This window comes from Pelmatolapia mariae, linkage group LG13, assembly GCF_036321145.2.
Source record: "Pelmatolapia mariae isolate MD_Pm_ZW linkage group LG13, Pm_UMD_F_2, whole genome shotgun sequence".
In the NCBI taxonomy this organism is placed as follows: Eukaryota; Metazoa; Chordata; class Actinopteri; order Cichliformes; family Cichlidae; genus Pelmatolapia; species Pelmatolapia mariae.
Genome location: NC_086238.1, coordinates 18,563,467 through 18,583,661, shown reverse-complemented (window position 1 = coordinate 18,583,661; position 20,195 = coordinate 18,563,467). Strand labels below are relative to the sequence as shown.

General features: G+C 40.0%; 2 protein-coding genes across 2 annotated transcripts; both read right to left on the bottom strand.

Moving 5' to 3' along the window:
* Position 1: 1 nt before the first annotated feature.
* herc4 (HECT and RLD domain containing E3 ubiquitin protein ligase 4) lies at positions 2-13,599 on the bottom strand. The gene is made up of 24 exons (XM_063490938.1): positions 12,597-13,599; positions 12,312-12,471; positions 12,100-12,176; positions 11,783-12,004; positions 11,621-11,711; position 10,169; positions 8,749-8,879; positions 8,487-8,641; positions 8,112-8,188; positions 7,212-7,336; positions 6,997-7,056; positions 6,216-6,327; positions 5,536-5,725; positions 5,113-5,285; positions 4,900-5,019; positions 4,706-4,804; positions 4,452-4,619; positions 3,589-3,732; positions 3,331-3,497; positions 3,125-3,191; positions 2,926-3,008; positions 2,610-2,793; positions 1,950-2,052; positions 2-1,841 (listed from the first exon to the last, which is right to left on the bottom strand). The coding sequence occupies exons 1-24, from the start codon at positions 12,928-12,930 to the stop codon at positions 1,633-1,635; spliced, it is 3,252 nt and encodes a 1,083-aa protein (XP_063347008.1). The 5' UTR covers positions 12,931-13,599; the 3' UTR covers positions 2-1,632.
* Positions 13,600-15,563: 1,964 nt separating this feature from the next.
* Positions 15,564-19,418, bottom strand: LOC134640007 (androgen-dependent TFPI-regulating protein). The gene is made up of 6 exons (XM_063491562.1): positions 19,080-19,418; positions 18,849-18,974; positions 18,640-18,741; positions 18,396-18,511; positions 17,841-17,992; positions 15,564-17,720 (listed from the first exon to the last, which is right to left on the bottom strand). Exons 1-6 carry the CDS (start codon positions 19,224-19,226, stop codon positions 17,683-17,685), a joined length of 681 nt encoding a protein of 226 aa, XP_063347632.1. The 5' UTR covers positions 19,227-19,418; the 3' UTR covers positions 15,564-17,682.
* Positions 19,419-20,195: the final 777 nt, after the last annotated feature.

The window sequence follows — 20,195 nt, the reverse complement described above, 5'->3', positions numbered from 1 at the left end:
GGGTATTTTCATGAGTACAGACAAACACAGTTAAAATATTAAAGGTTAATTTACTATATAAGCTGGACTTCAAAGGGGACCTATTATTCTAATTTTCAACATATTTTAATTCATCACAGCAGCTTTGTACTGTAAATTAAAAATCATTATTTTTCTTATACTCTACCTTAATGCAGGCCCTTAGATTTTGTCTCTGACTTTAAGGTAACTTTATTTCTGATTGGCTGCCCCTCATAAAGGTTTCTATTGCGCTTTAACTAAATTTCTGACACCTCAACAGTTGCCCTTTGAGAAATGTGTCATGGTGTCAACAATTAACCAATCATAGGGGAAAATCACCTTCTTTGGAAGAATAATGACATTGTAAATGTGAAATCTAAAACATCTACATTCTTTTTCTGTCTAGATTTTGGCGTAAATAATTACTTTGGCTGTCTTAACTGCTTTCATGAGCCCCTCCACTTGCAGGATGTGAATAGGAAATGGCTGTGTGCCTGAGATGACACCTGCCCTTTGTAACTTCATACAAACCCAAGAGTAGGAAGATGCTGATGCCTGAGCACACGGATTACACATACCTATACTTACCACCTCCTCTGAAACTCTGGTCATGTGTCATAAGAGCATCCATCATCAGAACATATTTGAAAGAAAATAACAAGCAGAATTAACCCCTCTTAAAAACAAAGTGTGGTATATTTTTTTGTTTAAAAAAAATACCTTCTACAGCAATATTCAAACACAAGGTACTATATTAAAAATAACCAACCTTTCATAAGAACTTAGAACCTTACCAGCAAGTAACCCATTTATTTCAGTGGCTGTACTTTGTTTTTATTTGTGGATTGTTAAGGCAAACAGCCAAGAAAATCCACTCAGCATCTATAGCAAACACTTCACATTGCTCTCGAGCAAATGTCACAAGAGAACCTTTGTCAAACATAAAGTTGATTTACATTGGCTAACAATTTTTGCAACAGGGGATGGAACCCCCCCCCCGAAAATCCTGTAAAATACAGTGTCACTTTGATGACAAAGCCATGCAGAAAATACTGCTAGTGTAGTTTAAAAAATACGTTTCTGTTGACACCTTGTCAGATGTGACTCAGGTCTTATTTTTCTCTATTTTTTGGGGGGTGAAATTACGTGGTATTTTGTGGTGTTTGACTACATTTTAAACCACTAAAAACATAATAAAAGCATCTCACTATCACAATAAATTAGGTGTTAAGCATTAGAAAAAGTAGTTTCACTGTATTTTACAGGAGTTTGTTTGTCGTCAGTTTATTTATGCCCCTGTGCTGTATATACTAGTAGTTTGCTTCATCATACTTGTCCTATCCAAACATGAATAAAAGCATATCTACAAGAGCAATATTAAATGTGAATCAACTTGTGTGGGATTGGGCTTCAAATACTTTGATGGCAAGAAAGCAACTGGGGAAAAAAAAAATCAACATTAACATGAAAGTCCATCCGTTCATATCAGTCACCTCTAGTGTCATGTGGCCTCCTTTTTCATTTTTATTTTTTTCAACTTGTGTTTGACTCATCCAGACTGAGAAGTCTGCAAAAAAACCATCTGGGAATGTGGTTGCCATCAACAGTCTTAACATGGATTTATATGTTCTATCAGGCAAGATTAAAGCCTTGGTTGTGATCTATAGCCTGTAGCAGCTTCTCACGGAGCATTTCTAGACTTGTGTATTTGGGCAGGTCCAGCAGGTTGAAGCAGGTGTGGGCGACAGGTAAGTAATGCTCCCCTCCACCAGTAGGCTGGATCACCAGTTTCAAGCTTTTCATGCCCAAGATGGGGATGCGGTCACTTCCAGTGAGGAACACTGTAAAGACAAGATTTTTGTTTCTTACTCATCAAGGTCTGCACGTAACATGCCAACTCACACAAAATTAATGAAACTAACTTTTCTGCTGTTTAGGGCAACACTTACAGAGAAACTGTTTTTTCTTCTCCAATGGAAGATCGTGAAACACCTCCCAGAAAAGCCTGATTGTAGGGTGGTCTGTCCAGTACTCCCCTTTGTACTCAGTAGTCTATGAGCAAAAGAGCATAAGCAAAAATTATTTTCATAATAGAATAGAATAGAATAATCCTTTAATTGTCCCACAAGGGGAAATTTGGTTGTAACAGCATCCATCTTATAATGTACAAGGCTCACTTTAAAAAGTGAGATTCACAGTGGCCACTGGGGCTTTGCTCAGTCATTTACAGACTGTTTTTTTAACTTGACCTTTTAAATGATGTATTGACTGAGAAACCAAGGATACTGCACACTCTTACATCAGCAACCTGCCAATCACCTGGTAGTCACACCATACTGGCAAATGTTTCCTTAATTCACAAAATGAAGATTATACTGTATTAGATGGAATGTAAAACTAGCATACAAGACCATAAACTAAATTCGTAAAATGTTTACTGAGGTAATAAATCAAGTGAGACATAAGGAAATTTCAATACAGCTAGAGGAGTCGCCCCCTGCTGGACACTAGGAAGAATACAGCTTTCATAGTCCTAAAGGCTATGCAGATATTTTCTTTACATTTCGTGGTCAGATGCAATTTTTACTAATCACTATTTAATACAAAACCTTTTCAAGCTCCATCCAGTCATAGTTGGTATTGCCGATAACCATGGCTTGCAGTTCGTTTGGCTGGAACAGTTCTAAAACTTTCCCTCCGCACACTTTGTGGAAGCCTGAATAGAAGCACTCGAAGAGTGGAGCTATAGATGTGTTGAAAACATAGTCTACATAGGCACTGACGAAATCTTGCCTAGAGGAGAAGAAAGTAAGAAAAATGAGAGTAATGTGAATGTTTCAACAACAGTCCAAAATAGTCATGAATCCCTTAGTGGATAACTGCTAATGGATAAATATCAGGACAACTTAAAAAAAAAATCTTTACCTGTTTGACATATTGACGTTAATGTTTTCCCCATTTGGTACAAGCTCTAAAACCTCTGTGGCACCGTAGTTTTCCTCTGTGATCTGAAAAAATAAACATAAATAAACAAAAAATAAACAAAAAATAAAAATCATATGATAGGTGGATGACACAACTTACTTAAACCACAGCAGAAAATGTTGATAGTCAATCATCTTACTGTGAAATTCAAGCAGAAGGTTTCCTCAAGGTCATCTTCTGTGTAGTCTAGTAGCTGCTGCAGACTCCTGGATGAACAGGAACACAATTCCCTGTGTGATTACTGTGGCATTGAAAGGTTTAGATGACGTTAAGACAATGCCAAGGTAAACTACCATTCATAAACATATTAAATGGAAACCTCAGGTGACTGTTCCTTGATCTGACCTTCCCACATCTGGCATTAGCTCTTTCAGGTCTTCTAGCGTTGGCTTCTTCTTCAGAAGCTTCTTGTAAAGGGCCAAGGGGAAGTTGAGCTCAACGATGGTGAGATTGTAGATGGCCAGACCGCAGATGACCCCGATGAGGTTGAACAAGTCAATGTCCTCAAATGTCTGCAAGGGACAGTCAGTGATTGTCAGCATTTAGTCGATGGAGGGTTTCACAAAGATCACGCGGAGATGCCGCCTGGTTTAAAGCAAGTACCTTGTTTGAAAACCAGATGAGGCGAGACTCCTCGTAGTAACGAAACATTCCGTATTTGGGATCAAGCAGCTCTTTCATGATCAGGAGGAAGAACTCCTTTCTCACGCCGCCTGCATCGACGGCCTCTTCTCCCACAAAGATCACCTGCCACAAACGTCACAAGTAAGTCACAGTACCGTTTGAACCTGGCATACTCTGTGGGTTCATTACCATGAGCAGCATCTTTCACATTCATATATGTACTTTCATTCATAACTAGGAACAAGTTTACTTGATTTAAATTTGGCTGTTAGCTCGTTCACAGTTGTCTTCATTGTCAAGGCCACGGCTCCTGCGATATTTAGCGATCGCTACCTGGAAATCCTGTTCCAACCACTTGCACCACTGTGTGCTCGCTGGATCACCACTTCTGTGTCAAAATTGTGAGGAGTTGAGACAGAATCTACAGTTTTGAACCTTAAGAACGGATTTACCATTCACAACAGTGTAAAAAAAAAAAAGGCCTAGCATGCTTTAAGTCAAGCTTGTGACCTAATGTTGATGCTACGTTTGGACGTTGTGGACTCATAAACCTGAAGAGTGCCTTTTTTACACTCTCTAGCTCTTAGCTGTATGATGTTTCCTCCCTGAGTTAGTGGTGTCGTTGTAGACTACAAGGAGGTCCATGTTGAAATCACACACGCACATGTGCATGTTGTCAGAACGGGACTTCCTGGGAACAATCCAAAAATAGCACAAGTACTGGAAGGGATCCAGAGTTTGCAAGAATATGACTGGAATGGAAACGGTGGCCAAATTTAAATCAGGTATGGGTTATGCTGCTTCTTTTTTTTAAAAGCTTCAAACTTAAATGCTGTTTCCACCTTTAGTGGCTTCTTGTAGTCAACATTCTTAGACTTCCTGAGCACTTCCATAGTGTCTCCAACAATGTTTTCCCTGCGAACGATGAGGATGAGGCACGGGTTGACGGATTCCACAGCCGGTAGGAACATGGAGCTGAAATTTTGCATCTGTGCCTGGTCCACTGCCATCTGTTAATACAGAAAACACACGATTATGAAGCGTTTAGTGAGAATAAAGGTAAGAAACTGCCTTTAAGAGGTTTAGTGAGTAGTACCTGCATCTGTAAGACAGCATCTGTCTGAAGGAGTGTAGTCTTTGCTTGGGCATCAAATACAAAGGGATACTTGCACAGAGTCACCACACCATCATGTCCCTGGGGATAGAGCATTAACAAAAGGTTCACATCAAAACCTTAACATAGAAAAATGTATTACAGAATCGCAGAGCCAACATCCACAGCAGACTCACCATTGGGTACATCTGCCTCTGAAGCCATGTGACATAGTCATTTCGGATGTCTATCAGGTTATCCAACTCATGAATGTAGAACTTGTCATACTGAATGATGTGTCCCGCTTTCTCGCTCACCTGAAGGGACAAGTGGAAGCGACTGTCACCTGTAGTCCTTTAAAGAAGGATATAATGTGCAGCAGGAATTTAACACGGCACCTTTTTCCTCACCTTGTGTAGGATTTCCAGGAGTCGCAGCGATGTGTCCAGAAAACAGGTGAAAATTCTCTGCTCTACTGCGGGAATGCCCACTTTGTGCATCTGCAGCAGATACACCACCACTTCCTTGTACAGTTCAACTAGCCGCTGGAAGACTGGGGACTCAAACGTAGACCACCAGTTTCCTGAAAATACATGAGCAAACACTAAATTAGTGCTCCTCAAAACCCTTTTAAGACAGTGTAAAGTGCTCATTTTTCCCAGTCCTAACTATACCATCTGGAATTTAATTCCTGCATAAGATTTATGACAAATATAAGCTATTTTAAGACCTTATTTTCCTTAATGATAAGGTCTTAAGTATATTATGTAGTACATATGTAGTATGGAAAAAAGTGCCAATAAAGCTTAAAGAAACTCCTTCATCCTACCTACCTAGTACCTTCAGTGGAGCCTCTTTTAGGCTGATGACTGATTTGGCAAATGGGATAGAGATGGTCACGTAGTTATTTCGGTTAGTGAAGAGAGGGCATTCTGGAAGAGTGAGGTAGAGTCTCAGGGCTTCGATGTCTGGAGGAGAATTGTTTAGTCTGGGAATGAGGTTCTTCTCCAGACTAGCAGCAATCTGAGGCAGACAGACGAAGGGAAACAGGTCTGTTATGATTAATGTGATAATCCTGAATGCATACAAACTGCTGATGAGGTGTGCGGTAAAGTGCAACAATAACACACTGAATGGACCAGAGTACCGGAAATAACTGGAGCCGACACAGTAATAAAACGTCACTGGGGACATTTACACTATAAAAACATCTTCTGGTCAGGTACCAAATCAAAATAATATGAACGTCAGTGACAAGACAGCAGTGGCAATCTCAGATGAGCAAAGGTCATAAACACTGTGGAAATGAAAAAGAAACTCCAAGTCAGAGAAACTTCACCAATCAGAGAAAAAATATTAGTGCCCAAGTATTTGGCATGGCACTGACACGACACAGAATGCAGTTTTGAATTACAGTGAAGAATCCAGAATTTAGTCCCCTCCAAGACCTTGAATTGAACAAGTAAAAGGAGATGGATGGGTGGATGGAACTATATTATATGTGGCCACTGACCTGCTGAGCAATCTCAGGGTGACCCTCTTGGATTACTTTGTTGAAGAGCAGGCGAGCCATGTTCATATCCACCCCTGAACATTTACTGCTGGTACTGTAGTGATCTGGATGACTGCGTTTAAAAAAAAAGAAGAAAAAAAAAATCGGCACTCAGAATGAGATAATTACAAAAAAAACGCTAGGCAATAACTATAACAATACATATATATTATGTATTGTTATATTATGTATATATATATATATATATATATATATATATATATATATATATATACACATAATAATATATATTAATCTAAAGTTCTAAACTGATCGGACAGCGCTTCAGAGTGCAAATGGTTAATGAGCTGAAGCACACTTCAAAAGCAGCCCAAAGGTTTCTCAAAGCAAAGAAACAGGATATGCTTCAGTGGCCAAATCAGAATCTGATCTCAACCCAGGAGAGCACGCTTTTTATCTGGTCAAAGCGGTGACAACAGAACAAGCTCTAGATTTACCATGACAGCAGATAAGTGTCAGTACTGAATGTTGTTATCGTTGAGCTTCCTGCTTTCATGGCTAAAACTGTGGCCATCTCAATTTCATGTTTTTATATAGCCTACCAAACTCGTGCATTCACCTGGCTCATATGACGGGAGCAGCTTAAGAAAGCTTTAATTATCTAACTAGAGAGTAAATAAACAAGAAATTCAGCGAAACAACGTGTTGATTTTAATGTGAATCAGTCAAAATGATTTTTCTGACTAGATTATGACTTTTGAAATATCTGGAGTGCATTTACCTCATTGACAGGAAAGACCCATTTAGGCAGCTTGCTGAGGAGAACACGAGGTCGATCTCACTAAGGAAACCAGAAAAGGCAAATAATTACTGTGTAAATCTCCAAAAAGGATCTGGTAATTTGATTCTACTCAAACACACCATGTCTAAAACGAACTAAAACTCCAATATGCCGAGGATCTACTGAGGGGGAAAAAAAGAAGAAGAAAACTTTACTTGGAGATTTCGAGCGGGAGTCTTCCTGGTGAGTGGTTCAACCATTTTTGTATGAGATCCTCATTCAAGGAGTAAATCTTTCTCTGGGGATCTTGTATCCTTGTGTCATCTCCGTACTGAAGGCTCTGCACCAAAAAGTATAAAAGTTAGACAAATAAAAACTGAAAAATGTAAACCTGTGTAAATAAAACTGCGAGTGAAGAAACAGATCAGATGTGTGTAAAAGTGTGTAAAAACAGTATTCACAGCTATCTGCGGCACATTTTAGAAGAAGGTGCGTCTGAGAAAAGAAAAAAAGTGACATACATCCTCATTACAAATTAAATTCTGCTTGAAAAATCATCATACGCTACATGGCAACGTGTTTTAAAACCAACACCAGCTTGCATTGACTGTTGGCGATCAGCTGGAGCAGTCTGCTTTAATTAGATTGACAAACGCAATTCTGTTTCCTGGAATTCAAAAACTTTAATTACAAGATTTTAAATTGAAGTCATTTTCTTATTTTTCAAATTTCTCATGGTTTTACAGGTATGTTTCGCCTTCTTTAACTCATGTGAATGGTGACGTTGTCAAACAACGCTGTGGTATAAAATTACATGCGAACCCATGTGCTAAGATTTTTCTTAAATTCCAGATAATTACAGGCTGTGTCTGGAAACATTTACAATCTCAGCTCATCTGCCTGACATTGCTCTCACTCCCCAGCAGTGATAATAATCCTTTAGTTCAAATCACTGTTGTTCAGCTGCTCACTATTATCGAGTACTGCCAGTGCCATTGTTTTTACTGTAGAGTAAAAACGATAGCATTCAGGACAGCTGTGCAATTATTAAAACGTGCTGTACATTTGTAAGCATCTCCATGAAATCTCTGTTTCAGAGGAGAGTGAAAACTTACGTTGGCACTGCAATAGTGAGCAAAGCTTTGATCTCCTCCAGCATAAATCCGTTTGACACAACATTTCTCCTCTGAATCTACAAAAGTGAGGGAAAATAGGTTTTTTATGTTATTAAAACATCTTACCATCGAGTTTTACGTTTGAAATAAACCCATCAAACTAATTATGTAATGTGCTTTTACAACTTCAGATTCAGATTAAAGCTAATAAATCTCCACGTTCAGATGGATACACAGCAGAATTATATAAAACGTAGTCAGAGAAAACGTAAATGGAGAACCTCATCGATTAATACATTTGACTGCTTGTGATTCAAACTTTACACCCCTCAAAAATGGAAGGATATTTTGGTTTTACATTTGCTGTCCCCTCACCTGTATCTGTTGCAGTACTGGCGACTACCCAGGGACCTTTAACAAGAGCAGGGCTTTTTCTGTTGGAAGTGGACCGTGTGCCAAGCTGCCCGTTCCCTCCGAGCCCAAATGAATCCATCTTCCCCGATGACGGCGTGAAAGCCAGCGTGTGTTGCCTTGACCGCACAGCAATTTGAAACGTTACTAGCAGCCTTGTGACTTTTCAGTATAATTCACTGATGTTGTATTTTAGATAAACGCGCAAAAACAAAATAGATTTTACCTTCCACATGCAATCTGTGTGACTACATTTCCCATGAGCTCAAACACTTTTCTGGGGTTTATTTCGTGATTTGTAGAGTTATGGCCAAGCTGTCCATATCCTCCTGCTCCAAATGTGAACACGCCCCCTTCCTGTATTTAAAAACAACAGAACCAGTTATTCCGACCTTCAAAAGGGTTAGCACTGTGCTAACTTGCTAAGGCCAAAGTGTTAACAAACACCACTGAACATGAGGCTGGAAAGGACAGAGAGGCATGAAAGACAGCTGTCATGTTAATGATTCCAGTCTAGTTTTTCCTTAACCAGAAACAGCTAGATTAGTAATGGCACATGGCAGGAGGGGGATTATTTTAACATCCAAGTCTTACAGCAGGGATCCTCCTCCTCTACAGCGTCAGCCCACTACTGAAACAAACTTACTGCGTCTGGGCACCTGGACAGGAAATGGGCATTTTTATCCATCGCTCGATAAGATTTAAAACTTCACTATTTAACAAACCAAAAAACATTCCAGGTTCTAAATAACTGTCCCAACTAATCCATTCTTTTCTAAAAATTAGAAGTAAACACAGAAATGGCATTACTTATGAGCCTAATTACTGAAGACTATTCATAAAAGAAGACTGCATGATGAACATGATTACCCACTGAAAATGTATAATGCTTTTCCCTGTGTAGAAGAGGTCACGCCTCGTACTTGTGCCAAAACATGTTGACATCACACCTCATGAAGGCCCTGAAGAGACTTATCCTGGACCAGCTTCCAGCACATGGTCAGATCCCTTCCGGTCCTTGACCTGCTCAACAGGGCCTACATCCACCCAGCGCTGTGAGGGTCATGTTTTGATTTCTCCAGTGTGTTCACCACCACCAGCTCGGCTCTGCTGGGTGGATGCCTTGGCAGTGACCTGGATAGTTGGCTCACTGATCGGCAAACCACCTGCAGCACCATGTTGGACAGCAACACCGAAGCCCAGCGGGGGACTGTCCTCTCTCCCTTTCCCTTCACCATGTACACCACAGCCTTCAGCACTGCACAGACACCTGCCACCTTCACAGGTTTCTAATGACTCTGCAGTAGTGATGTATCACACAAGGTGATGAGGAAGAGTATGCGGGTTGTGGATGTGAGAAGGCTTAGAATGCTGGTCACCCCTATTTCCATCCGTGTGGTTTGGGTGCAGACAGGATAAAAATACCTCAGTGTTCACACTCAAAACACAGAAGCCCTCTACAAGAAGGGCCAGAATCGTCTCTATTTTCTTAGATGACTCCTTTAAAATCTAATGGATGACCCAGGATGTTTTGAGTCTGTAATGGCCACTGCCATCCTCTATGCTGTGGTGGGCTGGGGCAGCATGATACCAGCAGACTCAACAAACCAATCCACAAGGCCAGTATTATAGGTGTGGAGCTCGACTCTGACAGCAGATGTCAGATGATAGCCAACAATCCTTCACGTTCATTCCATGACTTGCAGGACAGTCACAGGAGCAAAACACTCACTGCACTACAACGCCACAGGAAATGATTTCTACCTGCGATGATCAAACTTCATATCTTCCCCTTATGACACCTGGGCTATTTTCACTTGTCATATCTTCTTTATATTGTACATACTATTGTTTAACTTTGGCGTATTTATTTTAACATAATTCACCATTGGTGGAGCATCTTAGTTTTATAAGGATGGTTTACATTTTTTTATGATTTCTTTCCATTTTCTACCTTTCATATCATTTGCTTGAGAGTCTGTGACAAAGCAATTTCCCCCTATCATTATAAAAGTATTCTGATTCTCCATTGTAACAGTGATATAAACTGTTACAATGGAGGGTGCTCAGATGAAATGCCTGCAGCATCAAATAATGAGCTCAGCATGTGCGCAAGTAATCCCAGTGAGCCAAATGCTCAGGCAGTTTCAGGCAGTTTATTCTATATCAGCATGATGTCAGTGAGTGCAGACATCCCTAATATAGTCATCTCAGGCGTATAGCTTTGGCTGTGAAGCCACACTGATGTGTTAGTCGAGCCTTCTGTATGAGGGGCAGCCAATCAGAAGAGACTTGGCTAAATGGGAGGGGAGCTAAGGAATATTAAAAAAAAAGAAGAAAGAAAGCTCGTTTTAAAGAGTAGAGGAACCCAGGAACTGCACCAAACTGTTCAGCAACCGTGGGTGCTGAACAGTTTGTTCATCTGACAACAGCTTAATGTTTTTCTAAAGGAGAGCTTTATAAACATCTGTGTGACAGTGTTTTTAAAAAGCAAAACCTTAAAATCTTAACGTACAGCAGACTTAATGTACTGCAGTGATACTGGGATGTATTCTAACTGGTCGCTTGGCAGCAGCTGTCTCTGAGCAGTATGCAAACTGGAGAGCAAGGACACAACACACTGACTGTGACAAGTGATGTATCTGTAATCCTGCTCGGCTGCTGTTTGAGATCAGTTAAAAAAAATGTAATACATATACACTGGCAGATTAAAAAGAAGAAGAAGAACAACAACAACAACAACAACAACAACAGCAATGAATTAGGAAGAAGGTAAAGAAAGAATCAAAAAAGCATAACCCAGCATGGGAGTAAGTCCCAGTAAAAGTCCAAGGCCCAGTAAAATGATTTAAAAAAAGGAGAAGCAAAGCCTAAGAATTAAAACCATTAATTAGATTTAAATTGATTGATTTTATATTTTTAGATGGGGCAGCATGGTAGTTTAATTAGAAATTCAAAATGAACCGCAAGACAACAAAAACAACAACAACAAATAAATATAGCAGTCCACTATCACCAATCCCACATTTTCAAATTTCGGTCTTCTGTACACACAACGCTGCAGATCCATCAAAGAACCAAAAGGTATGCAACTTAACTTGGTCAGCGCTGCCGTGTGATCTTCTCCACAGCAAATGTAAATCACTCTCTGTGATCTGAGGGACTTCAGGAGGGCCGGGAAATACCGATCTGAAAAAGACCTCCTGAAAATTAGTCCAAGTTTCGGGTTTGAATGTACACCAGCACCTTCTACCACTCACCGTTGCAGTCGGTGAGACCAAGCTGACCGAAATTGTTGCGCCCCCAACCGAACACAGCTCCCGAGGGAGTGAGGGCAAAGCTATGCGCTCCACCTGCTGATATTTGAGCAAAAGGAATGCCCTGCAGAGACTGAATCATCTGGGGTGTGGAAATGCTCTGTCCGTTGATTCCTAACCCAAGTTGGCCATATCGATTCTGGCCCCATGAGAAGATGTGGCCCCCTGTGTTAAAAACACATATATAATTGAAACGGTTTAACATGACGTAAACACTGTAAGCTGCTCTGGATATGTACTAAGTGCAAACCATTCCTCACCTTTTGAAAGTGCATGGGAGTGCCAGTACCCACAGGCTACCTGAGCAATTTGAACATCTGACAAAGTCTTGATGTTTCTTTTCATACAGAGGAAAAAAAGAGAGAAGAACGAATATATTAGGGCTTTTCATGGTGCCTTTACAAAACAAAGGATGAGCAAGTAGTGCGTTAAGTAGGACACACAGGGGTTTCCTGATAGTTTATGAATTTACCTAGGCACGCGAACACATTCTTCAAAGTTATTTAATCCCAGCTGTCCATCTGAACCAAGACCCCACGAGAAAACCTGTCCTTTGTCATTTAGGGCGAGTGTATGGGCCTCTCCACATGATACAGCCACTATGATCTGTGCATCCAAGGCCACAACTTGCTCTAATAGATGACATAAACAAGTGCTTGCACAGTGAGCAACTTTAAAAAACAAAACAACCCCCCCCCCCCCCCCCAATGTTTTATTAGAAAAACAAACAAACAAACAAACAGCAGACATCACCAACCGGGTTTCTTTCTGGCTTTCTCATGTCCAAGCTGCCCAAGATCATTGCAGCCACAGGTGTACACCGTCCCATCCTCCAGCAGGAAAGCTGTGTGTCTGCGGCCACACCCCACATCACTCACTTGCTTCCCATGAAAGAATTCACATTTTCGTGGCTCAACTACAATCTCTTCATCAATCCCACCCAAGCCCAGTTGTCCGTAGGAAGCATTTCCCCAGCACAGCATTGTAGTTCTCCCTTTAGCTGCACGCAAAAGCAGGATCTCAGGCTCTGTGAAGAAGACACTTGGGCTAATATAACCTTCCAGAGTATAGTCACATATCCCCCGTTTCATTTGCAAGGTGTAATCTAGCTGGTACCACCTAGCAAAGCCGAAAGAGGCAAAACAACATCATCGCCACATGAAACAGACGCAAGCGTGCGGTCAGATTAAGTCATGACTTCAGGATCGTACACCTACATATATATATAGCGAGAGCATTAGTACGTTGCAGTCTAAACTGACCATGTAAACAGATTAGCCTAGTAAGCTACAGTTAACGGTGTTGGGTGAGTTCCGTTAGGTTAGGTTTGCTAAAATCGTCAAATAACAACACTTCCGTCGCGGGCGGCTGGGTTTACAAATTAAAGCACATGCCAAAACGTGTTTATATACGAGTATTGCCAATAACTGTATGTACCCCCACGATTTACACTCTCATAAACATAATTAATAAACTTACACATTTCTTTCTGGGTCACAAATGTATCTGTTTATAATATTGTAAGCGGAAGTATAACTCTTGTCCATAATGTTAGCACACGCTAGCATGCACCTTGACGAATACAGGCGAGGTAGATCATTTCAGACTGATGGCACTTGACCAACTTAATGACAGTACTTAAAATTATCATAGTGCAGTTGGAAATTATTTTAATAAACATATATGTTTAAGCACTCGGCACGTGGTACATGGCTGACTTATACAGACAGTCCTGATATAGCAAGCTAACGTTAGTCAGACCCAAAGACTTTATGTCTGTGTTTGGATCATAACGTACTTAAGAGTTCATTCAGAAACCTCAAGTGACTTCACAGCTGAGTATCTCAACTTAAAGCCCCGCTATTCTTTACTGTTCCGCTAAAAACATAAGTTTAACAACTTACAGCCAGGTGTCTCTTATGTTAGAGCCAAGAGCAAATCTTACCAAAGCCACCAGACCCGACAAGTTTATGATCTGCCAGTGCCGTGTTCGTTAGTTGGTCCGACTGTTAAAAACACACATTACAGCACGCTACTGTCCAAAGACAACTCCCAGGTAAAACCCTACTCAATCTAACCCCTCCGATGCTCTGTCAACAACTGCTGTACGGCCAAAAAACGCGATAAAGCAGTCGTCTCAAACTCTGGATGTCCGTTTTGTCCTTTTAGAAACAAAAGTCTTTTTATAGTAGCAGAGCAGAAAAGACTACAAGATAGTTAAAATATATACGCAAGACTCCCGAAATGTCTAAAACACGGTCAAGGAGATTTGAATACTTTTCTGAAAGACGCGTAGAGAAGCTCTACACGTAAACGCGGTAAGGCTTAATTTGAAGGCAGCTTACAATACCGGAAGTATTAACAGCGTTTTCACGCATTTTCCTTCATGGACGTGAAGAAATGTCGCGAAGCTGCCGAAATGTTCTAGAGCGAGCGCACCCGCGCATGCGTGTATCGGTTGCGCTGTACTACCTTTACCTATGTATGAAAACACGGAGGTTACTCTCCTAGTCCCCGAACTCCATATTCATACACACACACACACACACACACACACACCTCCCCGTTTTCTCTTTCTTGAATGTTTCGCGTTCATACAGCGCACACACGGCATTTATTTGTTATTAATTAGTAAGTAAAAGAAAGAAAGTGAAAGCGCGAAAGACTACTACTGAAGTGCGTAGCAAAAGAAAAGTCCACAAATGAATACATTCGAAATAACAACACATATAACGGTATTCAAGATTAAATGTTAATTAATATGTAAGTACATATAAATATATAATACAAGCACATTTTGAATGTGACTACAAGTTGCAGATGTATGTGATTAAATGTGAGGCGTTATAAAAAAAAAGTGGTATATCTGCATTCCAATAGCAGATATTTTATTTACCTGTAGTTTTGTTCATCTTATGTAATCAGGCTGTAAGTATACTAGAAGAATCTCGAACGTCTACCGGCTCTGGCATGTCTTTTTCCAAAACCATGTTCGCCAACTTGAGTTAGTTTACAACCACCGGGCTCCCCCTGGTGGAGAGTAAACTCACTTACTCCGATTCAACAAACAAACAAATAGACTGTGTCACCTTCATTAAGATAAGATAAAATACGAGAAGAAGAGAAAATGTAACTTTAAATACAAGGTAAACTCAACAAAAAATTATTAAAAAATTATTTTAAAAAAAAGTAGGCATTAAGAGACTCAAATATGTATATATTTTAAAATAATGAAAACAGCAATGTAGCAAATGAGGACATCAAATCAATGTAATTCTCTTTTTTATCATCTAGTTTTAAAAGAGCTTTTTGCACCAGTTAAAAATAGGTTGGACATTTCATTGATGTACAGTAAGCTTCTGTAACAGAGATCCACGTCTGTTCATTCAAAATCCGGCGAACACAGCTAGGTTTCAGACCAAACCTTTGTTTGACTGAATGGTTTAAAAGGAGATGAAAAGTCAGATACATTCATATCATGCAAACTCCATCTGCTGGTGCACAATGCCATCTATCAGTCAGTCTGTCTGTCTCTTTTTGTGTTAGCTGATTTATTTTATACTGCAATATACTACATATAAAATATGAAAATGTTTATTTGCATTTGTGTAAAATGTAAATGCAAACAGAATGCAATGATTTGCAAAGCTGTCAAACCCATATTTTATACTCATCACATGTTTAAACTGAGACATTTTAATATTTCACAAAAAAAATATCTCATTTTGAATTTGATGGCAAAAACATGTCTCAAAAAAGCTGGGGTTGGGACAACAAAATGCTGGAACGATTTTACATCATATAGTATCATCAAAAGAATCAGAGAATGTGGAGAAATCTTTGTGTTCATGGGACAATACTGGACAGCCTCAGGGCTTTGGGCCCTCAGGCAACACAGGCATTAAAAACAGGCATTATTGTGTCATGGAAATCAGTGCATGGAGGGAGGAACACTTCCAGAAAATACTCTCCGTGAACGCAGTTCACCATTTCATCCACAAATACAGGTTGTATCATACAAAGAAGAAGCCATATGTATGCATCTCTCATTCAAATCTCTTTAAAATGAAACTGAGCTTGTAGTGAAAACAAACAATGCTATCTGAGGTGCATTTTAAAATCGACTACTGATTGCACGAAACAGGGGACAGGCTGAGTCAAAAACAGGTTTTTGCATACTTTGAAAGTATGATAAACATAGATATTATTTCAGTGCATTGCCGTTGAAGGTGGAGGAGGCAGTTTAGTTAAACTTTTCCAAGAGTTTCCCATGCGTAAATATATGACAGAGCGGACGACAGGCAGGTTGTCACTCTTTGACATCTGTTGTTTTTAGGTGTCACTGTGGTGAGATCATCTTAACCTGCGTTAAGACTTACAGCTAATGATAGCTCTTATTACACACAAATCAGCCTATTTTACGCAGTTGTTTGCGTAACCGCACATTTGTCTCGCGACTGACTTCATTCAGGCATAAGATAACCTGTTTGGCGAATATGCAGTCTATCCTGTACGGCTGGTTCTTCTAGGGGAGTTTTCCTCTCCTGTCTTACGCATTGTGGTCCGATGTCTCGGAGAAGAAGGAACCTCTTTATTTCTCCTTAGGTTACGAATCAGAGCACAAACAAGGCAGACACAACAGAAGCAAACATGTTGTACTTGATCGGAGTAAGTGCAGACCTCTTTATATATTATTTTAAGTCTTTTAGCTGTAAGTAAGCTCACTTTTCAAAGATTTCGTTTTCTAGTGGTGACTGTAACCTGTGTGATACTGACTGCTGTTCGTTTTGCCTTAAGATCGTTGCTGGTCTTCTCTTCGTCATATATTGGTTTTCAACGGGACTCAAAGAGGTAAGCAGCTATTTATTTTTCTTTCTTTCTTTTTTAAATGTAGCTCAGATCAAAACAAGACATACATCAATAATAAGGAGTTTGAAGCAAACAGAAAAATTTATAGAGAGTGCCCAGAGGTGTAACAAGGAAGCAAAGAGTAACTCTGTGTAATGATTCTTATCATTTTCAGGGAAACAAGTCACAAAAGTCCCAGCTCCCAGAATCCTCTGCAAACAACAAGTTGGTAAGCGGCAATCAAAAGTTAAATGCTGAGCTTACTGAGAATAGTTTGGATAAAATATCTGACTTCAATTTCTTCAACAGAATGATCTGAGCGAAGATGACTTGCATTTGTTGGCAAAGATCCTTTCGGTTGGATTGGTGGATGCGGATCCAAACTACCTCCATCACCTAAAAGGCTACAGGGACTTGCGTGGTCCCTGATCTCCTTTGGAAAAAAGGAAGAAAAAGAAACAAGGAGCTCATCTGGAGCGATGGATGGATACAAAAACAGACTTTCATGGAGATCTTGAAGGATTTGTGATGTCATCAAATCAATGCTTATTTGGATTACAAGTTATTCTCACATCACCCTGCAGATTTTCATGATCACAGGATAAAACATGCAGTATGTTCAGTTTAAATGTTGCACTGAATATCTCAGAGGTGCACACAACTGCGTTATGCTAAACATGGATCCTAATTGCTTTATTGTTACCTTTGTAACCCACGGCTGTGCTGCTTGTTGCAAGTAATCTGTCTCAATGCTGCTATTTAACATTTAGCTAAAATGCTAAATTGGTGTTACAAGGAGCACAAGCGGAGAAGAATGCAGTCTTTATCGCAATCATTACCCAGTCATCAAATCAGAACAATGTGTAACGCATTAGGCAAGGGTGTGTTTTGTCCTGTGGTTTAAACTGTTTTTAGTAAGAGAAAGAATGGATTGTTTGCATAGCCTCACTTCAAAGAGAACCATGTGACCATTTCAGTGTGGGAGAAAGGTTCAATTAATTTGTTTCTCTTGTCTTTTTGTTCATGTCCTTTTCTGGAGAGAGGAGACAAAAGAGAGAGTTAAGCAAAGAGACAGATTAGATTCTGGTGTTGTTGTTGTTATTTTTTAAACCTTTCTTTTTTGGTATGATATGGCAAACGTAACGCCTCTTACCCCAGACCCGTCTGTTGACCTCGTTCCCGAGCAGGTAGAGCAAGATCACCACAGACATGTTAAAAAAGAAGAAGCCCACCAGACCAGCAGCACTGAAGCGCCCAAGAAGAGGATACACCCAAATCCCGACTGACATGTACACCCATATAATCCTGCAGAACATGTTCAGAATATAAAAGAAAAAAAGAAGGGGAAAAAAAGGTTTGGCTCATGCAAACATTCACCCAGTGTGTTCACACAGTCATTGTAACAGCAAAACAGCAGCAAAAATAAACATCTCATATGCAATGAACAGCATGCTTATGGTTTGTTCTGTACTGAGGAGTTATTGGCTGCATTACAACATGTGAGCCCGAGCTGTGGAGGTTGAAAAGAGGCTTTTACCCGCAAGCTGTATGCACACTGGAGCAGCAAAAATAGATGCATTTAGACAGTGTTGTGCTTTCAGCCACATGAAGATGAACTTCAATCAGTGTCAAATGAAAGATAAAAACTGAAGAAATGCTTTATTTTTTAAGTGCTTGATTATGCTGTTAATGCTGAGTCAGCACTTACCAAGATAAGTAAGCCAAGCCCACGATTCCTAATGCCGTCAGTGCATGCTTAGCCTGTGGGTAGACATGAGGCTGCACCAGCACCTCTCCAAGTAAAATGGGAAGGACAAATGTGTGCTAAAGAAAAAGCCAACAGCAACATGAGAAGTCCCGACAGGCCAACCAGGAATTGCTTAAAAATGTTTTAAAAATACAAATGATGCTGAGTAATTATTTATTATGCCTAAGAACATAAGTCCACAGACCATAGCATGGTTCATCCATGGAGGGAAGAAGGCGTCGATGGTAGCTGGGTAGACTAATTCTCTATCATATGCAAAGATTGCCCAGAAAAGTAGAACAACGAACTAAAGAAAAGGCAGCAAAGGCAGAGTTAATGTGAAGCACAGTGTTTTGCTTTGGGGTTTTTTTTGCACTTGAAAGAATGTAGGATTTGCAAATGTGGGGTTCTCACCGTGCCCACTGGAAAGGCAAAGACAGAGAAGAGAAGGTCTTTAAACTTGCTCAGAGTACTCTCAGCCTTTTTCCCAGGTTGTAAATCATTCACTGCCGCCAGTCCAAAGAACGTCATTTGCAATAACTGAAACATTACAAGCAACATTGTGGTTTTTCCCACTGTCCTTGTTGGGATCGCAGGGTCATTAATCCTTCACAACAATTACCCATAAACGATCAAGGTACTCACCAAATTCAAAAAAGTGAGGTACTTCCAAGGTCCTCCATAAACAAAGATTCCTGGTGGCAAATCCTCTCCATCCTTATCGTTGAGATTCTTAACAATAAACGCATACCAGCTGAATGCTGTAATGTGATACACTCTCCTAACAGTCATTCTCAGTGTAAACGTATACTCTTCTGTAATAAATAGTGAAAATAAATTAAAATGCAAGCAAAAAAACAACAACAAAACAAAACAAAAAGACTAAACTTCAAAGTTTTCCCTTCAGATGTGAGGCACTTGAAGCAGTGAAGGTTCTTTAAAGATTAGTGTAATTCGGCACCGGCTTATCAAGACATTTGCAGGCAGCAGAGACAAAGAAACACAAGAGAACCACTGTTCAGTTTTTTACGAAACATACGAGGACTTCTTTCATAACCGCTTGTGGCTGGGAGGCAAATTTATGCACAGTGAGAGTGTAATCTGTTATATAGTGTTTTGCAAGAGAAATCCCAACGAACTCACGTAACCTTACGTGAGTTCAGATACAGTACTGTGCAAAAGCTTTAGGCAGGTGAGAAAAAATGCTGTAAACAAAGAATGCTTTCAAAAATGGAAGTGTTAGTCATTTATTTTCCACCAATCAACAAAATGAAGTGAACGAACAAAAAAGAAATCTAAATCAAGTCAATATTTGGTGTGACCACCCTTTGCCTCAGAGCAGCATCCATTCTTCTAGGTACACTTGCACACAGATTTTGAAGGAAGGTAGGGTGTTCCAAACATCTTGGAGAACTAATCACAGTTCTTCTGTGGATGCAGGCTTCCTCACATCCTTCTGTCTCTTCATGTAATACCAGACACACTTGATGATGTTGAGATCAGAGCTCTGTGGGAGCCATGCCATCACTTCCAGTACTTCTTGTTCTTCTTTACGCTGAAAATAGTTTTTAATGACTGGCTGTATGTTTGGGGTCATTGTCCTACTGCAGAAAACATTTAGGGCCAATAAACAATCATTTATATTTCTGAAAGCATTCTTTGTTTACAGCATTTTTTCACACCTGCCTAAAACTTGCAAAGTTCAGACAGGTAAATCTCTTCTGACAAAGACTGGATCACAGAGAAGTTACTTCTTTATTA

Excerpts from the sequence above, each read along its gene's own strand:
- herc4 (XM_063490938.1), bottom strand. The coding sequence starts at position 12,930 with ATGAAACGGGGGATATGTGACTATACTCTGGAAGGTTATATTAGCCCA. Across the intron at positions 12,472-12,596 it reads GAAAGCCAGAAAGAAACCCG|AGCAAGTTGTGGCCTTGGAT; the intron begins GTTGGTGATGTC and ends GTCATCTATTAG. Across the intron at positions 6,328-6,996 it reads GGGTCTTTCCTGTCAATGAG|TCATCCAGATCACTACAGTA; the intron begins GTAAATGCACTC and ends TTTTAAACGCAG.
- LOC134640007 (XM_063491562.1), bottom strand. The coding sequence starts at position 19,226 with ATGACTGTTAGGAGAGTGTATCACATTACAGCATTCAGCTGGTATGCG. Across the intron at positions 18,742-18,848 it reads TTGCCTTTCCAGTGGGCACG|TTCGTTGTTCTACTTTTCTG; the intron begins GTGAGAACCCCA and ends CCTTTTCTTTAG. Across the intron at positions 17,993-18,395 it reads GGCTTGGCTTACTTATCTTG|GATTATATGGGTGTACATGT; the intron begins GTAAGTGCTGAC and ends CATGTTCTGCAG.